The sequence below is a fragment of the Symphalangus syndactylus genome, chromosome 20, assembly GCF_028878055.3.
Source record: "Symphalangus syndactylus isolate Jambi chromosome 20, NHGRI_mSymSyn1-v2.1_pri, whole genome shotgun sequence".
Classification (NCBI taxonomy): Eukaryota; Metazoa; Chordata; class Mammalia; order Primates; family Hylobatidae; genus Symphalangus; species Symphalangus syndactylus.
This window is the reverse complement of record NC_072442.2, coordinates 34,665,186-34,685,696: the sequence shown is the minus strand read 5'-3', so window position 1 is coordinate 34,685,696 and position 20,511 is coordinate 34,665,186. Positions and strand designations below refer to the sequence as shown.

At 46.9% G+C, this 20,511-nt stretch overlaps 3 protein-coding genes across 3 annotated transcripts; all 3 read right to left on the bottom strand.

Annotated features, from left to right (window-relative positions):
• Window positions 1–6,343: 6,343 nt before the first annotated feature.
• Window positions 6,344–6,718, bottom strand: LOC134735337 (transcription initiation factor TFIID subunit 13-like). Its single transcript, XM_063629805.1, has one exon. It carries the CDS (start codon window positions 6,716–6,718, stop codon window positions 6,344–6,346), a length of 375 nt encoding a protein of 124 aa, XP_063485875.1.
• Window positions 6,719–11,441: 4,723 nt separating this feature from the next.
• Window positions 11,442–12,038, bottom strand: LOC134735336 (TATA-box binding protein associated factor 11 like protein 2-like). Its single transcript, XM_063629803.1, has one exon. It carries the CDS (start codon window positions 12,036–12,038, stop codon window positions 11,442–11,444), a length of 597 nt encoding a protein of 198 aa, XP_063485873.1.
• A 1,695-nt stretch (window positions 12,039–13,733) lies between these two features.
• On the bottom strand, window positions 13,734–14,108 carry LOC134735335 (transcription initiation factor TFIID subunit 13-like). The gene has a single exon (XM_063629802.1). It carries the CDS (start codon window positions 14,106–14,108, stop codon window positions 13,734–13,736), a length of 375 nt encoding a protein of 124 aa, XP_063485872.1.
• Window positions 14,109–20,511: the final 6,403 nt, after the last annotated feature.

The following is a 20,511-nucleotide window of genomic DNA, read 5'->3' as shown; positions in this document are numbered from 1 at the left end:
CCGTCCGCACCCAAGGGAGGGGCAGAGGCAGGGCTAGGCTCTGGGGAGGGCGGGGCGGGAAATGCCGGGGGCATTTCAGAATTCTGGATTCCTCACAGAATCGCAAAGTTCACATTTCACAACAATAAAGAAAACAATGAGGGTAAAAATGAGACCTTTTATGAAGTTGCACATTAGAAAACTTAAACGTCTGAGAAAAAAATCTCTAACTCATAGGGAAACAAGTGGTTTATCACATACTCTGAAATAGACTGGGCTGGGTGTGGGGAATATGAAAATATGATTTCTGTGTTCTGCTGTTGTATTGTATTGTATTGCATATTATTTATTTATTTTCGAGACAGAGTCTCCCTCTGTCCCCCAGACTGGATTGCAGTGGCCTGATGGCAGCTCACTGCAGCCTCTGCCTCCTGGGCCCAAGCAACTCTCCTGACTCAGCCTCCAGAGTAGCTTGGAGCAACTGTGCGCGCCACCACGCCAGGAGAAATTTGTATTCTTTAAAGTAGAGAGGAGGTTTCACCATTGTGGCCAGGCAAAGCCACAGCCTGGCAGGCGCCACGAAGACCCTGGCCACTGCAGCCGCCGGCAAGAGGGCGCCGCCTACAGGAGGGATCAAGAAGCCTCACCGCTACAGGCCTGGCAGTGCGCAAAATCAGAAAGTACCAGAAGTCCACGCAGCTTCACCTCCTCAAGCTGCCCTTCCAGCGCCCGATGCGCAAGATCGGGCAGCACATCATCCGGGACGTGCGCTTCCAGAGGGCGGCCATTGACGCCCTACGGGAGCCCAGTGAGGCTTCCCTGGTGCACCTCTTTGAAGACACCTAGCTGTGTGCCGTCCATAAAAGCCCTGAACTCTTCTACCCTATATATGTGTATTAGCGCTCTGCTTTGTACCCCCTTCCAGAGGAAACACAAATCCATCAATTGATCATTTAAGCCTTTCTAGCTTGGGTACAATTTTCGCGTAGCTGTACTTGTAAGCGCTGTACTTTATACTTCCAGAGACTAGACCCTAGACAGTATCTGCTTGGAATAGTGGAGCTAGCTGGCTTCAACTTTATTTAGGCACATGCTAATTACTTGTGAGGGCAAAGGCGGGCAGTGAGGTTCTTAAGCTGACCCCGAAATAGTAAACTTTGGAAAATAGTCAAGTACGGTCACTTTATTTGTTAGATATCTTGTCACCACCTTACCAGCACCAGTCAGAGACCACATTTTTCTAGGTAGTCTCCATAGGTACATTATGAGAAAGACTTTACGACTTGTAGTGAAGCTCCAGGAAAAACCTCATTGTCGTAAACGTGTAATACAACCAGCCATGAAAGCAGTCAAAGCTTTCTCCTGAAAAGATAACACTGTCTACAGATTTCTTTCTTGAGAGCTGTGGCTATGTGATATTACATATTGAGAAGATTTCGTATGCGATTATTAAAAAGTCAGGAAACAACAGATGCTGGCAAGGCTGTGAAGATACAGAAACACTTTTACAACGTCTGTGAGAGTGTAAATCAGTTCAACCATTGTGGAAGTCCGTGTGGCGATTCCTCAAGCATCTAGAACCAGAAATACCATTGGACCCAGCTATCTCATTACCGGGTATATAGCCAAAGGGTTATAATTCATCCAATTACAAGGACACATGCACAGATATGCTCACTGCGGCACAGTTTGCAAGAGCAAAGGACCTGGAACCAACCCAAATGCCCATCAGTGATAGACTGGATAAAGAATATGTGTGGTATATACACCCCGGAATACTAGGCAGCATAAAAAAGAATGAGTTCGTCTTCTTTGCGGTGACATGGACGACCCTGGGGACCATCATTCTCAGCAAACTAACACAGGAACGGAAAAGCAAACACCACATCTTCTCACTCAAAAGTGGGAGTTGATCAATGAGAACACATGGACAGAGAAAGTGGAACGTGACTCTCCGTGGCCTGTCACGGGGTGGGGGGCCAGGGAAAGGAGAGCATTAGGACAAACACCCAAGGCATGTGGGGCTTAAAGCCTAGATGGTGGGTGGATTGGTGCAGCAAACCGCTATGGCACATGTATACCTTGGTAAGAAACCTGCACGTTTTGCACTAGTATCCCATAACTTACAGGAAAAAACAAAAAAAAAAATGCGTAGGGACACTGAACCCTCTCAACTAATCCAGTTTTCCTCTCTGAGAGAACAACGCTGTGTTCCTGCTCTTGAGCTGACCTCTGAGACCTTGATGTGAACTTGTTTCTGTCTTCAGCAGTTCAGATTTACTCAGACCCCACTCAATGTATTGAGTTCTATGAGGGGCAAGAGAAATGTTCTAAGCTTGTGTGTGGAGTCGCCATCAGCACTGCCCTCTGCTGATGCCTGTCTAGACCGCAGGCTGCTTGGGCCAGGTTCTCTTTTCCTCTAGTGTTCTGAAAGGGCCAGAGCTGCCACATCTGCCAGAATACAGCTTCCAAGACTGCTCCATGCTATGGAAAAGGAATGAGCTGAGAGCCATGTTAAGACTGGGAGATAATGAGTCTCTAGGACCTTACTTCCTTTGGGAGCTCAAGCACTTTCATTTCTGAGGGAGCCCTCCCATCTCCATCAGTTCTGCCAAGAACCTGTACCCTCCTTGTGTCTCTAAGACACACCGGTCTAACTTGTGGTACGCCCAGGCAAGAAAGTTGGTTAAAGGAAAGGAAAGCTGAAGAAGGCCAGAATATGGAGGTATGAAACGGAATTTCCCAATTCTTGGTAAAATTTAGAAATTTCCGTAATACCCAAAGGCAGATGCTACGTACCATAAGTCCTATTTTAGCAGCAAAAGCTGAGGGTATGAGGAAATACAACTATATTGTATGGGGGTTTATTTGGCTCCAGGAAGAAAGAGTACATGTTATTCTGCATTCGATATTAGAGCAGAACAATGGGGTCTTTTCGAAAATTTGGCTTTCACTCTGTGATTCAGGGGGCACATGGCAGAGGGAAACACACTGAAATGGAACCACGGATGTCTGTGAGCTGTGCTGGGAAGGTTCAGGGTGATTCCGTCGTAAGTCTCAGGTCTTTATTCTGTAAAGAAAAATTACTCAATTGCATCATAAAGATACAGCAGAGTATGTCCAAGTAGAGTTGGGAATAACTTTGTCACTCGTGATGAACCTACTTGGTCCGATATTTTAATATCTTCCCCCATGTCTGTGTACTCAGGTTTGATTTTCCGAGTGGATCATCGGTGGAATCAATAAAATCAGGAATACTCTAAGGCAGTGTTTTGAACTAAATTTCAGTGTCTCTGGATGAACCGGCCATATCACCGTGTGTAGCAAACATGAAGTATCAACAGGCTGTCTGTATGCCTTTTCAACTACATAGAAGTTCGCTACAAATGGCGGCGTGAGGAAAGGTGATTTTGGAATTGGATGCTCTCTCGTCTTTTACGATGCATCTATACTATATTACATTCTAAAACAGTAAAGGATCACTTGCTGACGTAAAGCACAGTAGGCAGGAATAGGAGAAGGGTCAACTGAGAGAAAAAAAAAAGCTTTGTGATGTAATTTTTATTTCTGCAGTTTGGAAAAGAGTTTAACTGTTTTTGTGATGACTCACAAAAATACATAAGGGCATGAAAATTACCCAGGACAACATTCGGGAAACATTTCTGGCGCCTTCACTTACTGAAACCCAGACATAAGCATTCCAGCAAAGACACGGCAACAGCAGGCTTCAGCAAGGAACCGTACAAATGTCCTGGAAAGGGCTTCCCTCTCTGAATGCAGCTTCCTGTCCACAGGATGCTCAAGGCCCAGGCACCTTTATTCTTCCAACTAGAAAGACATACAAAAAGGCCTCAACATGACCTCGGAGGCCCAAACATTTAGCCAAGGCTACTACCAAACAATCTGCTGTCTTCATCCAGGTAAGGGCAGCTTGACGTCTCAAGACACTAAGATGGTGGGTAAATCCAGGGTAGACTGAGATGCAGAAGCTCCAGCAAACGCAGTCCTGTCACTGAAAGACGAATGCAGTACTTATGCCTGCACAAACAGACCCTTCCCTCTGGCCTTGGGCCTAGAACATGATTTTTTGGTAGTTGCTGTTGGGGAAGAGGCCCTTGGGCTTTAACCTGCGAGCAGCCTCCCTTAAATGCTTGGGCTGCAGTGGGGGCTTTTCTCCCCACATCTCACACACGTCCAGGGCCTCTTCCAGCACCTCTCCGACGAAGACCTTGGCTATTCCAGCCATGGCAATGGCCACGTTCTCAGGCTCCGATCCGCCAGTGATAGAATGCATCAGACCTGCAATGCGTGCTTTTGGGAAAGCTGACCGGCGACACACTTCGTAGCGGGCCAGCTGCTCCTCAGACATGGCAGACAGCAGGGTTGCCATCCTCTGAGCCTCCTCCGCATCCACGGTGGGCTTCCTCTCCTTCTTTCCTTTGGTATCTCTTTTCCGTCCTTTGGCTGCAGGAGGAGCTGAGGCTGAGGCTTCACTGTCGCCTTCTGTGAGGTCCGTGACATCCTGACTGCTGAGCTCACCTTCCTGACCCCTGGGTTCTTCCAAGTTCCCATCTAGGTCCTCAGGGAGCCCGTCCTTGTTGCTGCCCTTCAGACCTTGGGGCGTGGCGAACATCTCAGCAGGCACAACTGTTTGCCTGCCTGTCTCCATGGGTGAGACTCAGGTCTGCTCCGTGACAGCAGCTGTAGCAGCAGAAGTTACAGCTGGGGTGGTTTGATTATGGATCCGAAGTGAGATTTTGAGAACCATCCTTTTTCTTGTTTTTTTTTTTTTTTTTTGATTTACAGATCATGTTTATTAAGCGGCACTCAAAATGTTAAGTCTCATAAACAATAACATTCAGTGATCGACTTCAATCCAACTGTAATCCTTACTTTAAACTAAGGGCAAGAATAATTTTACGCATAGAGCAGATACCCACAAAACCTGGGTATTCCGAACTACAAACATGGTTTCCACAGCCACCTATGGTTTTAGGCAAGGACACATTTCCACGACGAACAAGTACTTACAAATATGTTAATAAAACACTAACGCAAACGCTTACCCTGCCGTCAGCATTTTAAGCAATGCCATTCCTGCTACTGAAAGCATTTATTTTAAGAAGCTTGAATTTGATCCGGGAAAACGTGTTCTCCTAAAACTTTAACAGGATGTTATCAATCCAAAGTGATTTTAAATCAAAAAGCCTTCCAACACAGCATTAAGTATTGTGAAAGCAATGTGAAACTTGCTTTCTGTTTTTTTGTTTGCTTGTTTGTGTGGAGACGGCGTCTCGCTCTGCCGACCAGGCTGGAGGGCAGTGCAGCGATCTCGGCTCACCGCAAGCCCCTCCTCCCGCGTAGACGCCATTCTCCGGCCTCAGCCTCCCGAGTAGCTGGGACTACGGTCACCCGCCACTGCGCCCGGCTAATTTTTTGTATTTTTAGTAGAGACGGGGTTTCACCGTGTTAGCCAGGATGGTCTCGAACTCCTGACTTCGTGATCCGCCCGCCTCGGCCTCCCAAAGTGCTGGGATTACAGGCACGAGCCACCACGCCCGGCCTAGTTCATTCTCTTTAATAATGAACTAGACAGTAAACTAGTTGTTGTCTAAAAACTTCAGAATACATGAAGTACAAGCCTCAGCTGTCAAGTCAGAAATGCCATTTCGATTTCACATATTAAATAGCTACAGTAGGCCAGGCTCGGTGGCTGGCGCCTGCAGTCCCAGCACCGTGGGAGGCCGAGGCAGGCGGATCACGAGGTTCAGAGATCGAAACCATCCTGGCCAACATGGCGAAACCCCGTCACCACCAAAAATACGAAAAGTTAGCCAGGCATGGTGGCAGGCGCCTGCACTTCCCAGGAACCCGAGAGGCCCAGGAAGGAGAATCACCCGAACCCGGGAGGCGGAGCCCGCAGTCAGCCGAGATCACGCCCCTGCACCCCAGCCTGGCGACACAGCGAGACTCCCTCTGAAAAAAAAAAAAAAAAAGAAAAAGAAAAAGAAAAAAGCTACAGTATAGCTCACAAGGTTACAAGGGCGTAAACATACCTAACACGCAAATACGACTTTATCCTTCAGATAGTCAAAAGTCAGAAGGAACGACACGGTTTGCAAGGTACTTTGACTTATGCGTGGTCATTAAAACCCGGTAAGTGATTAAAGTATGGTAATACAAAGGCAGGCAACGACATGCACCAATATCACTCTAAAATCAAAAGCATAAAAAGAAAGGCTGAAAACTCTCTGTTTCTCCATCTTTCATTTACACGGCTAGATATCAGAACCTTACTTTAGAAAATATACAATTATGATATCTGGTTTCCCCAGATGGTAATTTTCAGAATCTACAAAAAGTGTCAAGATGCGTAATTTGCTTCATCGAATGCTTTTCTAGCTCGTTTCAATTCTTCATTCATAGTAAGCAAGTCTTTCACCCTGGCAAACTTCCTTGGGTCCTTTCGAATCAAGAAGATGATATCTTCAACTTGTACTCGACCTTGTCTTCCAATTGACATTGCCTTGTGAGTCATTTCAGTGATATACTTTATGACAAGATCTTCAAGAATATCCACTGACTCAGTATAAGGATTCTGGTCATCCCCAAAGCCATACATCATACATCGCAATTCTTTAGAAAAAAGTCTCTTTCTTTTACCCTGTCCACCTTCTGCACCTCCTCCAATTTCTTCATTTCCTTCCTCAAAGGTGGGGTCTTCTTCCTCGTCTGCCATCCCACTGGCCCGCCGACCCACAGCCCAGAAACTTTCAAAGATTTTGGCTGCTATGTTTCTGGCGAGCCATAGATTAGTCACAAGTGGACACAGCTCCCTGCCTCCCCTTCCCACACACAAACACACACACTGCTTTATCTCACTTCCACAATATGGAGAAACCTGTGGATGGAGAGTTTATTAGTTTTAGATGAATGCAGAAGAAATTCTCACCAATTTTGGATATTGAAAACAAACCCCGGCTCACAGCTCAGAAGTTCTACTAGGCCAAGTGACTGCCTCCTGCTCAGAGTCACACGAGGGACCTCCAGGATGGGTCTGTCTGTGGGGTCGTTGCCTTCACCTGAGAAGAATCTGGCGTCGATCTGATTCGAGTTCGTGGCAGAATCCAATTCCTCAGGTATGTGAAACCCAGGCCCACTTGTTTGTTCTGCCAGCTGCCGGGAGGATGCTCTGAGCTCTTACAGGTGTTGCCCAGGTCTGGGCCGTGCAGCTCCCTGGGTCTGCACCTCCAGGGCTGAGGAATCACCCACAGGGGAATGGAATCTCAGGGAGGTTCAGTCCCAAATAAAGAGCACAGACAATTGAATTAGACCCAGCCCTTAACAGCTATTGTTTCAGGGTAATCCTAATCTAATCAGGGCTTTGGGCGGGCTCCTCAATTCGAGGTTCCGTCCGCACCCAAGGGAGGGGCAGAGGCAGGGCTAGGCTCTGGGGAGGGCGGGGCGGGAAATGCCGGGGGCATTTCAGAATTCTGGATTCCTCACAGAATCGCAAAGTTCACATTTCACAACAATAAAGAAAACAATGAGGGTAAAAATGAGACCTTTTATGAAGTTGCACATTAGAAAACTTAAACGTCTGAGAAAAAAATCTCTAACTCATAGGGAAACAAGTGGTTTATCACATACTCTGAAATAGACTGGGCTGGGTGTGGGGAATATGAAAATATGATTTCTATGTTCTGCTGTTGTATTGTATTGTATTGCATATTATTTATTTATTTTCGAGACAGAGTCTCCCTCTGTCCCCCAGACTGGATTGCAGTGGCCTGATGGCAGCTCACTGCAGCCTCTGCCTCCTGGGCCCAAGCAACTCTCCTGACTCAGCCTCCAGAGTAGCTTGGAGCAACTGTGCGCGCCACCACGCCAGGAGAAATTTGTATTCTTTAAAGTAGAGAGGAGGTTTCACCATTGTGGCCAGGCAAAGCCACAGCCTGGCAGGCGCCACGAAGACCCTGGCCACTGCAGCCGCCGGCAAGAGGGCGCCGCCTACAGGAGGGATCAAGAAGCCTCACCGCTACAGGCCTGGCAGTGCGCAAAATCAGAAAGTACCAGAAGTCCACGCAGCTTCACCTCCTCAAGCTGCCCTTCCAGCGCCCGATGCGCAAGATCGGGCAGCACATCATCCGGGACGTGCGCTTCCAGAGGGCGGCCATTGACGCCCTACGGGAGCCCAGTGAGGCTTCCCTGGTGCACCTCTTTGAAGACACCTAGCTGTGTGCCGTCCATAAAAGCCCTGAACTCTTCTACCCTATATATGTGTATTAGCGCTCTGCTTTGTACCCCCTTCCAGAGGAAACACAAATCCATCAATTGATCATTTAAGCCTTTCTAGCTTGGGTACAACTTTTCGCGTAGCTGTACTTGTAAGCTCTGTACTTTATACTTCCAGAGACTAGACCCTAGACAGTATCTGCTTGGAATAGTGGAGCTAGCTGGCTTCAACTTTATTTAGGCACATGCTAATTACTTGTGAGGGCAAAGGCGGGCAGTGAGGTTCTTAAGCTGACCCCGAAATAGTAAACTTTGGAAAATAGTCAAGTACGGTCACTTTATTTGTTAGATATCTTGTCACCACCTTACCAGCACCAGTCAGAGACCACATTTTTCTAGGTAGTCTCCATAGGTACATTATGAGAAAGACTTTACGACTTGTAGTGAAGCTCCAGGAAAAACCTCATTGTCGTAAACGTGTAATACAACCAGCCATGAAAGCAGTCAAAGCTTTCTCCTGAAAAGATAACACTGTCTACAGATTTCTTTCTTGAGAGCTGTGGCTATGTGATATTACATATTGAGAAGATTTCGTATGCGATTATTAAAAAGTCAGGAAACAACAGATGCTGGCAAGGCTGTGAAGATACAGAAACACTTTTACAACGTCTGTGAGAGTGTAAATCAGTTCAACCATTGTGGAAGTCCGTGTGGCGATTCCTCAAGCATCTAGAACCAGAAATACCATTGGACCCAGCTATCTCATTACCGGGTATATAGCCAAAGGGTTATAATTCATCCAATTACAAGGACACATGCACAGATATGCTCACTGCGGCACAGTTTGCAAGAGCAAAGGACCTGGAACCAACCCAAATGCCCATCAGTGATAGACTGGATAAAGAATATGTGTGGTATATACACCCGGGAATACTAGGCAGCATAAAAAAGAATGAGTTCGTCTTCTTTGCAGTGACATGGACGACCCTGGGGACCATCATTCTCAGCAAACTAACACAGGAACGGAAAAGCAAACACCACATCTTCTCACTCAAAAGTGGGAGTTGATCAATGAGAACACATGGACAGAGAAAGTGGAACGTGACTCTCCGTGGCCTGTCACGGGGTGGGGGGCCAGGGAAAGGAGAGCATTAGGACAAACACCCAAGGCATGTGGGGCTTAAAGCCTAGATGGTGGGTGGATTGGTGCAGCAAACCGCTATGGCACATGTATACCTTGGTAAGAAACCTGCACGTTTTGCACTAGTATCCCATAACTTACAGGAAAAAACAAACAAAAAAATGCGTAGGGACACTGAACCCTCTCAACTAATCCAGTTTTCCTCTCTGAGAGAACAACGCTGTGTTCCTGCTCTTGAGCTGACCTCTGAGACCTTGATGTGAACTTGTTTCTGTCTTCAGCAGTTCAGATTTACTCAGACCCCACTCAATGTATTGAGTTCTATGAGGGGCAAGAGAAATGTTCTAAGCTTGTGTGTGGAGTCGCCATCAGCACTGCCCTCTGCTGATGCCTGTCTAGACCGCAGGCTGCTTGGGCCAGGTTCTCTTTTCCTCTAGTGTTCTGAAAGGGCCAGAGCTGCCACATCTGCCAGAATACAGCTTCCAAGACTGCTCCATGCTATGGAAAAGGAATGAGCTGAGAGCCATGTTAAGACTGGGAGATAATGAGTCTCTAGGACCTTACTTCCTTTGGGAGCTCAAGCACTTTCATTTCTGAGGGAGCCCTCCCATCTCCATGAGTTCTGCCAAGAACCTGTACCCTCCTTGTGTCTCTAAGACACACCGGTCTAACTTGTGGTACGCCCAGGCAAGAAAGTTGGTTAAAGGAAAGGAAAGCTGAAGAAGGCCAGAATATGGAGGTATGAAACGGAATTTCCCAATTCTTGGTAAAATTTAGAAATTTCCGTAATACCCAAAGGCAGATGCTACGTACCATAAGTCCTATTTTAGCAGCAAAAGCTGAGGGTATGAGGAAATACAACTATATTGTATGGGGGTTTATTTGGCTCCAGGAAGAAAGAGTACATGTTATTCTGCATTCAATATTAGAGCAGAACAATGGGGTCTTTTGGAAAATTTGGCTTTCACTCTGTGATTCAGGGGGCACATGGCAGAGGGAAACACACTGAAATGGAACCACGGATATCTGTGAGCTGTGCTGGGAAGGTTCAGGGTGATTCCGTCGTAAGTCTCAGGTCTTTATTCTGTAAAGAAAAATTACTCAATTGCATCATAAAGATACAGCAGAGTATGTCCAAGTAGAGTTGGGAATAACTTTGTCACTCGTGATGAACCTACTTGGTCCGATATTTTAATATCTTCCCCCATGTCTGTGTACTCAGGTTTGATTTTCCGAGTGGATCATCGGTGGAATCAATAAAATCAGGAATACTCTAAGGCAGTGTTTTGAACTAAATTTCAGTGTCTCTGGATGAACCGGCCATATCACCGTGTGTAGCAAACATGAAGTATCAACAGGCTGTCTGTATGCCTTTTCAACTACATAGAAGTTCGCTACAAATGGCGGCGTGAGGAAAGGTGATTTTGGAATTGGATGCTCTCTCGTCTTTTACGATGCATCTATACTATATTACATTCTAAAACAGTAAAGGATCACTTGCTGACGTAAAGCACAGTAGGCAGGAATAGGAGAAGGGTCAACTGAGAGAAAAAAAAAAGCTTTGTGATGTAATTTTTATTTCTGCAGTTTGGAAAAGAGTTTAACTGTTTTTGTGATGACTCACAAAAATACATAAGGGCATGAAAATTACCCAGGACAACATTCGGGAAACATTTCTGGCGCCTTCACTTACTGAAACCCAGACATAAGCATTCCAGCAAAGACACGGCAACAGCAGGCTTCAGCAAGGAACCGTACAAATGTCCTGGAAAGGGCTTCCCTCTCTGAATGCAGCTTCCTGTCCACAGGATGCTCAAGGCCCAGGCACCTTTATTCTTCCAACTAGAAAGACATACAAAAAGGCCTCAACATGACCTCGGAGGCCCAAACATTTAGCCAAGGCTACTACCAAACAATCTGCTGTCTTCATCCAGGTAAGGGCAGCTTGACGTCTCAAGACACTAAGATGGTGGGTAAATCCAGGGTAGACTGAGATGCAGAAGCTCCAGCAAACGCAGTCCTGTCACTGAAAGACGAATGCAGTACTTATGCCTGCACAAACAGACCCTTCCCTCTGGCCTTGGGCCTAGAACATGATTTTTTGGTAGTTGCTGTTGGGGAAGAGGCCCTTGGGCTTTAACCTGCGAGCAGCCTCCCTTAAATGCTTGGGCTGCAGTGGGGGCTTTTCTCCCCACATCTCACACACGTCCAGGGCCTCTTCCAGCACCTCTCCGACGAAGACCTTGGCTATTCCAGCCATGGCAATGGCCACGTTCTCAGGCTCCGATCCGCCAGTGATAGAATGCATCAGACCTGCAATGCGTGCTTTTGGGAAAGCTGACCGGCGACACACTTCGTAGCGGGCCAGCTGCTCCTCAGACATGGCAGACAGCAGGGTTGCCATCCTCTGAGCCTCCTCCGCATCCACGGTGGGCTTCCTCTCCTTCTTTCCTTTGGTATCTCTTTTCCGTCCTTTGGCTGCAGGAGGAGCTGAGGCTGAGGCTTCACTGTCGCCTTCTGTGAGGTCCGTGACATCCTGACTGCTGAGCTCACCTTCCTGACCCCTGGGTTCTTCCAAGTTCCCATCTAGGTCCTCAGGGAGCCCGTCCTTGTTGCTGCCCTTCAGACCTTGGGGCGTGGCGAACATCTCAGCAGACACAACTGTTTGCCTGCCTGTCTCCATGGGTGAGACTCAGGTCTGCTCCGTGACAGCAGCTGTAGCAGCAGAAGTTACAGCTGGGGTGGTTTGATTATGGATCCGAAGTGAGATTTTGAGAACCATCCTTTTTCTTGTTTTTTTTTTTTTTTTTTGATTTACAGATCATGTTTATTAAGCGGCACTCAAAATGTTAAGTCTCATAAACAATAACATTCAGTGATCGACTTCAATCCAACTGTAATCCTTACTTTAAACTAAGGGCAAGAATAATTTTACGCATAGAGCAAATACCCACAAAACCTGGGTATTCCGAACTACAAACATGGTTTCCACAGCCACCTATGGTTTTAGGCAAGGACACATTTCCACGACGAACAAGTACTTACAAATATGTTAATAAAACACTAACGCAAACGCTTACCCTGCCGTCAGCATTTTAAGCAATGCCATTCCTGCTACTGAAAGCATTTATTTTAAGAAGCTTGAATTTGATCCGGGAAAACGTGTTCTCCTAAAACTTTAACAGGATGTTATCAATCCAAAGTGATTTTAAATCAAAAAGCCTTCCAACACAGCATTAAGTATTGTGAAAGCAATGTGAAACTTGCTTTCTGTTTTTTTGTTTGCTTGTTTGTGTGGAGACGGCGTCTCGCTCTGCCGACCAGGCTGGAGGGCAGTGCAGCGATCTCGGCTCACCGCAAGCCCCTCCTCCCGCGTAGACGCCATTCTCCGGCCTCAGCCTCCCGAGTAGCTGGGACTACGGTCACCCGCCACTGCGCCCGGCTAATTTTTTGTATTTTTAGTAGAGACGGGGTTTCACCGTGTTAGCCAGGATGGTCTCGAACTCCTGACTTCGTGATCCGCCCGCCTCGGCCTCCCAAAGTGCTGGGATTACAGGCACGAGCCACCACGCCCGGCCTAGTTCATTCTCTTTAATAATGAACTAGACAGTAAACTAGTTGTTGTCTAAAAACTTCAGAATACATGAAGTACAAGCCTCAGCTGTCAAGTCAGAAATGCCATTTCGATTTCACATATTAAATAGCTACAGTAGGCCAGGCTCGGTGGCTGGCGCCTGCAGTCCCAGCACCGTGGGAGGCCGAGGCAGGCGGATCACGAGGTTCAGAGATCGAAACCATCCTGGCCAACATGGCGAAACCCCGTCACCACCAAAAATACGAAAAGTTAGCCAGGCATGGTGGCAGGCGCCTGCACTTCCCAGGAACCCGAGAGGCCCAGGAAGGAGAATCACCCGAACCCGGGAGGCGGAGCCCGCAGTCAGCCGAGATCACGCCCCTGCACCCCAGCCTGGCGACACAGCGAGACTCCCTCTGAAAAAAAAAAAAAAAAAGAAAAAGAAAAAGAAAAAAGCTACAGTATAGCTCACAAGGTTACAAGGGCGTAAACATACCTAACACGCAAATACGACTTTATCCTTCAGATAGTCAAAAGTCAGAAGGAACGACACGGTTTGCAAGGTACTTTGACTTATGCGTGGTCATTAAAACCCGGTAAGTGATTAAAGTATGGTAATACAAAGGCAGGCAACGACATGCACCAATATCACTCTAAAATCAAAAGCATAAAAAGAAAGGCTGAAAACTCTCTGTTTCTCCATCTTTCATTTACACGGCTAGATATCAGAACCTTACTTTAGAAAATATACAATTATGATATCTGGTTTCCCCAGATGGTAATTTTCAGAATCTACAAAAAGTGTCAAGATGCGTAATTTGCTTCATCGAATGCTTTTCTAGCTCGTTTCAATTCTTCATTCATAGTAAGCAAGTCTTTCACCCTGGCAAACTTCCTTGGGTCCTTTCGAATCAAGAAGATGATATCTTCAACTTGTACTCGACCTTGTCTTCCAATTGACATTGCCTTGTGAGTCATTTCAGTGATATACTTTATGACAAGATCTTCAAGAATATCCACTGACTCAGTATAAGGATTCTGGTCATCCCCAAAGCCATACATCATACATCGCAATTCTTTAGAAAAAAGTCTCTTTCTTTTACCCTGTCCACCTTCTGCACCTCCTCCAATTTCTTCATTTCCTTCCTCAAAGGTGGGGTCTTCTTCCTCGTCTGCCATCCCACTGGCCCGCCGACCCACAGCCCAGAAACTTTCAAAGATTTTGGCTGCTATGTTTCTGGCGAGCCATAGATTAGTCACAAGTGGACACAGCTCCCTGCCTCCCCTTCCCACACACAAACACACACACTGCTTTATCTCACTTCCACAATATGGAGAAACCTGTGGATGGAGAGTTTATTAGTTTTAGATGAATGCAGAAGAAATTCTCACCAATTTTGGATATTGAAAACAAACCCCGGCTCACAGCTCAGAAGTTCTACTAGGCCAAGTGACTGCCTCCTGCTCAGAGTCACACGAGGGACCTCCAGGATGGGTCTGTCTGTGGGGTCGTTGCCTTCACCTGAGAAGAATCTGGCGTCGATCTGATTCGAGTTCGTGGCAGAATCCAATTCCTCAGGTATGTGAAACCCAGGCCCACTTGTTTGTTCTGCCAGCTGCCGGGAGGATGCTCTGAGCTCTTACAGGTGTTGCCCAGGTCTGGGCCGTGCAGCTCCCTGGGTCTGCACCTCCAGGGCTGAGGAATCACCCACAGGGGAATGGAATCTCAGGGAGGTTCAGTCCCAAATAAAGAGCACAGACGATTGAATTAGACCCAGCCCTTAACAGCTATTGTTTCAGGGTAATCCTAATCTAATCAGGGCTTTGGGCGGGCTCCTCAATTCGAGGTTCCGTCCGCACCCAAGGGAGGGGCAGAGGCAGGGCTAGGCTCTGGGGAGGGCGGGGCGGGAAATGCCGGGGGCATTTCAGAATTCTGGATTCCTCACAGAATCGCAAAGTTCACATTTCACAACAATAAAGAAAACAATGAGGGTAAAAATGAGACCTTTTATGAAGTTGCACATTAGAAAACTTAAACGTCTGAGAAAAAAATCTCTAACTCATAGGGAAACAAGTGGTTTATCACATACTCTGAAATAGACTGGGCTGGGTGTGGGGAATATGAAAATATGATTTCTGTGTTCTGCTGTTGTATTGTATTGTATTGCATATTATTTATTTATTTTCGAGACAGAGTCTCCCTCTGTCCCCCAGACTGGATTGCAGTGGCCTGATGGCAGCTCACTGCAGCCTCTGCCTCCTGGGCCCAAGCAACTCTCCTGACTCAGCCTCCAGAGTAGCTTGGAGCAACTGTGCGCGCCACCACGCCAGGAGAAATTTGTATTCTTTAAAGTAGAGAGGAGGTTTCACCATTGTGGCCAGGCAAAGCCACAGCCTGGCAGGCGCCACGAAGACCCTGGCCACTGCAGCCGCCGGCAAGAGGGCGCCGCCTACAGGAGGGATCAAGAAGCCTCACCGCTACAGGCCTGGCAGTGCGCAAAATCAGAAAGTACCAGAAGTCCACGCAGCTTCACCTCCTCAAGCTGCCCTTCCAGCGCCCGATGCGCAAGATCGGGCAGCACATCATCCGGGACGTGCGCTTCCAGAGGGCGGCCATTGACGCCCTACGGGAGCCCAGTGAGGCTTCCCTGGTGCACCTCTTTGAAGACACCTAGCTGTGTGCCGTCCATAAAAGCCCTGAACTCTTCTACCCTATATATGTGTATTAGCGCTCTGCTTTGTACCCCCTTCCAGAGGAAACACAAATCCATCAATTGATCATTTAAGCCTTTCTAGCTTGGGTACAATTTTCGCGTAGCTGTACTTGTAAGCGCTGTACTTTATACTTCCAGAGACTAGACCCTAGACAGTATCTGCTTGGAATAGTGGAGCTAGCTGGCTTCAACTTTATTTAGGCACATGCTAATTACTTGTGAGGGCAAAGGCGGGCAGTGAGGTTCTTAAGCTGACCCCGAAATAGTAAACTTTGGAAAATAGTCAAGTACGGTCACTTTATTTGTTAGATATCTTGTCACCACCTTACCAGCACCAGTCAGAGACCACATTTTTCTAGGTAGTCTCCATAGGTACATTATGAGAAAGACTTTACGACTTGTAGTGAAGCTCCAGGAAAAACCTCATTGTCGTAAACGTGTAATACAACCAGCCATGAAAGCAGTCAAAGCTTTCTCCTGAAAAGATAACACTGTCTACAGATTTCTTTCTTGAGAGCTGTGGCTATGTGATATTACATATTGAGAAGATTTCGTATGCGATTATTAAAAAGTCAGGAAACAACAGATGCTGGCAAGGCTGTGAAGATACAGAAACACTTTTACAACGTCTGTGAGAGTGTAAATCAGTTCAACCATTGTGGAAGTCCGTGTGGCGATTCCTCAAGCATCTAGAACCAGAAATACCATTGGACCCAGCTATCTCATTACCGGGTATATAGCCAAAGGGTTATAATTCATCCAATTACAAGGACACATGCACAGATATGCTCACTGCGGCACAGTTTGCAAGAGCAAAGGACCTGGAACCAACCCAAATGCCCATCAGTGATAGACTGGATAAAGAATATGTGTGGTATATACACCCCGGAATACTAGGCAGCATAAAAAAGAATGAGTTCGTCTTCTTTGCGGTGACATGGACGACCCTGGGGACCATCATTCTCAGCAAACTAACACAGGAACGGAAAAGCAAACACCACATCTTCTCACTCAAAAGTGGGAGTTGATCAATGAGAACACATGGACAGAGAAAGTGGAACGTGACTCTCCGTGGCCTGTCACGGGGTGGGGGGCCAGGGAAAGGAGAGCATTAGGACAAACACCCAAGGCATGTGGGGCTTAAAGCCTAGATGGTGGGTGGATTGGTGCAGCAAACCGCTATGGCACATGTATACCTTGGTAAGAAACCTGCACGTTTTGCACTAGTATCCCATAACTTACAGGAAAAAACAAAAAAAAAAATGCGTAGGGACACTGAACCCTCTCAACTAATCCAGTTTTCCTCTCTGAGAGAACAACGCTGTGTTCCTGCTCTTGAGCTGACCTCTGAGACCTTGATGTGAACTTGTTTCTGTCTTCAGCAGTTCAGATTTACTCAGACCCCACTCAATGTATTGAGTTCTATGAGGGGCAAGAGAAATGTTCTAAGCTTGTGTGTGGAGTCGCCATCAGCACTGCCCTCTGCTGATGCCTGTCTAGACCGCAGGCTGCTTGGGCCAGGTTCTCTTTTCCTCTAGTGTTCTGAAAGGGCCAGAGCTGCCACATCTGCCAGAATACAGCTTCCAAGACTGCTCCATGCTATGGAAAAGGAATGAGCTGAGAGCCATGTTAAGACTGGGAGATAATGAGTCTCTAGGACCTTACTTCCTTTGGGAGCTCAAGCACTTTCATTTCTGAGGGAGCCCTCCCATCTCCATCAGTTCTGCCAAGAACCTGTACCCTCCTTGTGTCTCTAAGACACACCGGTCTAACTTGTGGTACGCCCAGGCAAGAAAGTTGGTTAAAGGAAAGGAAAGCTGAAGAAGGCCAGAATATGGAGGTATGAAACGGAATTTCCCAATTCTTGGTAAAATTTAGAAATTTCCGTAATACCCAAAGGCAGATGCTACGTACCATAAGTCCTATTTTAGCAGCAAAAGCTGAGGGTATGAGGAAATACAACTATATTGTATGGGGGTTTATTTGGCTCCAGGAAGAAAGAGTACATGTTATTCTGCATTCGATATTAGAGCAGAACAATGGGGTCTTTTCGAAAATTTGGCTTTCACTCTGTGATTCAGGGGGCACATGGCAGAGGGAAACACACTGAAATGGAACCACGGATGTCTGTGAGCTGTGCTGGGAAGGTTCAGGGTGATTCCGTCGTAAGTCTCAGGTCTTTATTCTGTAAAGAAAAATTACTCAATTGCATCATAAAGATACAGCAGAGTATGTCCAAGTAGAGTTGGGAATAACTTTGTCACTCGTGATGAACCTACTTGGTCCGATATTTTAATATCTTCCCCCATGTCTGTGTACTCAGGTTTGATTTTCCGAGTGGATCATCGGTGGAATCAATAAAATCAGGAATACTCTAAGGCAGTGTTTTGAACTAAATTTCAGTGTCTCTGGATGAACCGGCCATATCACCGTGTGTAGCAAACATGAAGTATCAACAGGCTGTCTGTATGCCTTTTCAACTACATAGAAGTTCGCTACAAATGGCGGCGTGAGGAAAGGTGATTTTGGAATTGGATGCTCTCTCGTCTTTTACGATGCATCTATACTATATTACATTCTAAAACAGTAAAGGATCACTTGCTGACGTAAAGCACAGTAGGCAGGAATAGGAGAAGGGTCAACTGAGAGAAAAAAAAAAGCTTTGTGATGTAATTTTTATTTCTGCAGTTTGGAAAAGAGTTTAACTGTTTTTGTGATGACTCACAAAAATACATAAGGGCATGAAAATTACCCAGGACAACATTCGGGAAACATTTCTGGCGCCTTCACTTACTGAAACCCAGACATAAGCATTCCAGCAAAGACACGGCAACAGCAGGCTTCAGCAAGGAACCGTACAAATGTCCTGGAAAGGGCTTCCCTCTCTGAATGCAGCTTCCTGTCCACAGGATGCTCAAGGCCCAGGCACCTTTATTCTTCCAACTAGAAAGACATACAAAAAGGCCTCAACATGACCTCGGAGGCCCAAACATTTAGCCAAGGCTACTACCAAACAATCTGCTGTCTTCATCCAGGTAAGGGCAGCTTGACGTCTCAAGACACTAAGATGGTGGGTAAATCCAGGGTAGACTGAGATGCAGAAGCTCCAGCAAACGCAGTCCTGTCACTGAAAGACGAATGCAGTACTTATGCCTGCACAAACAGACCCTTCCCTCTGGCCTTGGGCCTAGAACATGATTTTTTGGTAGTTGCTGTTGGGGAAGAGGCCCTTGGGCTTTAACCTGCGAGCAGCCTCCCTTAAATGCTTGGGCTGCAGTGGGGGCTTTTCTCCCCACATCTCACACACGTCCAGGGCCTCTTCCAGCACCTCTCCGACGAAGACCTTGGCTATTCCAGCCATGGCAATGGCCACGTTCTCAGGCTCCGATCCGCCAGTGATAGAATGCATCAGACCTGCAATGCGTGCTTTTGGGAAAGCTGACCGGCGACACACTTCGTAGCGGGCCAGCTGCTCCTCAGACATGGCAGACAGCAGGGTTGCCATCCTCTGAGCCTCCTCCGCATCCACGGTGGGCTTCCTCTCCTTCTTTCCTTTGGTATCTCTTTTCCGTCCTTTGGCTGCAGGAGGAGCTGAGGCTGAGGCTTCACTGTCGCCTTCTGTGAGGTCCGTGACATCCTGACTGCTGAGCTCACCTTCCTGACCCCTGGGTTCTTCCAAGTTCCCATCTAGGTCCTCAGGGAGCCCGTCCTTGTTGCTGCCCTTCAGACCTTGGGGCGTGGCGAACATCTCAGCAGGCACAACTGTTTGCCTGCCTGTCTCCATGGGTGAGACTCAGGTCTGCTCCGTGACAGCAGCTGTAGCAGCAGAAGTTACAGCTGGGGTGGTTTGATTATGGATCCGAAGTGAGATTTTGAGAACCATCCTTTTTCTTGTTTTTTTTTTTTTTTTTGATTTACAGATCATGTTTATTAAGCGGCACTCAAAATGTTAAGTCTCATAAACAATAACATTCAGTGATCGACTTCAATCCAACTGTAATCCTTACTTTAAACTAAGGGCAAGAATAATTTTACGCATAGAGCAGATACCCACAAAACCTGGGTATTCCGAACTACAAACATGGTTTCCACAGCCACCTATGGTTTTAGGCAAGGACACATTTCCACGACGAACAAGTACTTACAAATATGTTAATAAAACACTAACGCAAACGCTTACCCTGCCGTCAGCATTTTAAGCAATGCCATTCCTGCTACTGAAAGCATTTATTTTAAGAAGCTTGAATTTGATCCGGGAAAACGTGTTCTCCTAAAACTTTAACAGGATGTTATCAATCCAAAGTGATTTTAAATCAAAAAGCCTTCCAACACAGCATTAAGTATTGTGAAAGCAATGTGAAACTTGCTTTCTGTTTTTTTGTTTGCTTGTTTGTGTGGAGACGGCGTCTCGCTCTGCCGACCAGGCTGGAGGGCAGTGCAGCGATCTCGGCTCACCGCAAGCCCCTCCTCCCGCGTAGACGCCATTCTCCGGCCTCAGCCTCCCGAGTAGCTGGGACTACGGTCACCCGCCACTGCGCCCGGCTAATTTTTTGTATTTTTAGTAGAGACGGGGTTTCACCGTGTTAGCCAGGATGGTCTCGAACTCCTGACTTCGTGATCCGCCCGCCTCGGCCTCCCAAAGTGCTGGGATTACAGGCACGAGCCACCACGCCCGGCCTAGTTCATTCTCTTTAATAATGAACTAGACAGTAAACTAGTTGTTGTCTAAAAACTTCAGAATACATGAAGTACAAGCCTCAGCTGTCAAGTCAGAAATGCCATTTCGATTTCACATATTAAATAGCTACAGTAGGCCAGGCTCGGTGGCTGGCGCCTGCAGTCCCAGCACCGTGGGAGGCCGAGGCAGG

Excerpts from the sequence above, each read along its gene's own strand:
- LOC134735337 (XM_063629805.1), bottom strand. The coding sequence starts at position 6,718 with ATGGCAGACGAGGAAGAAGACCCCACCTTTGAGGAAGGAAATGAAGAA.
- LOC134735336 (XM_063629803.1), bottom strand. The coding sequence starts at position 12,038 with ATGGAGACAGGCAGGCAAACAGTTGTGTCTGCTGAGATGTTCGCCACG.
- LOC134735335 (XM_063629802.1), bottom strand. The coding sequence starts at position 14,108 with ATGGCAGACGAGGAAGAAGACCCCACCTTTGAGGAAGGAAATGAAGAA.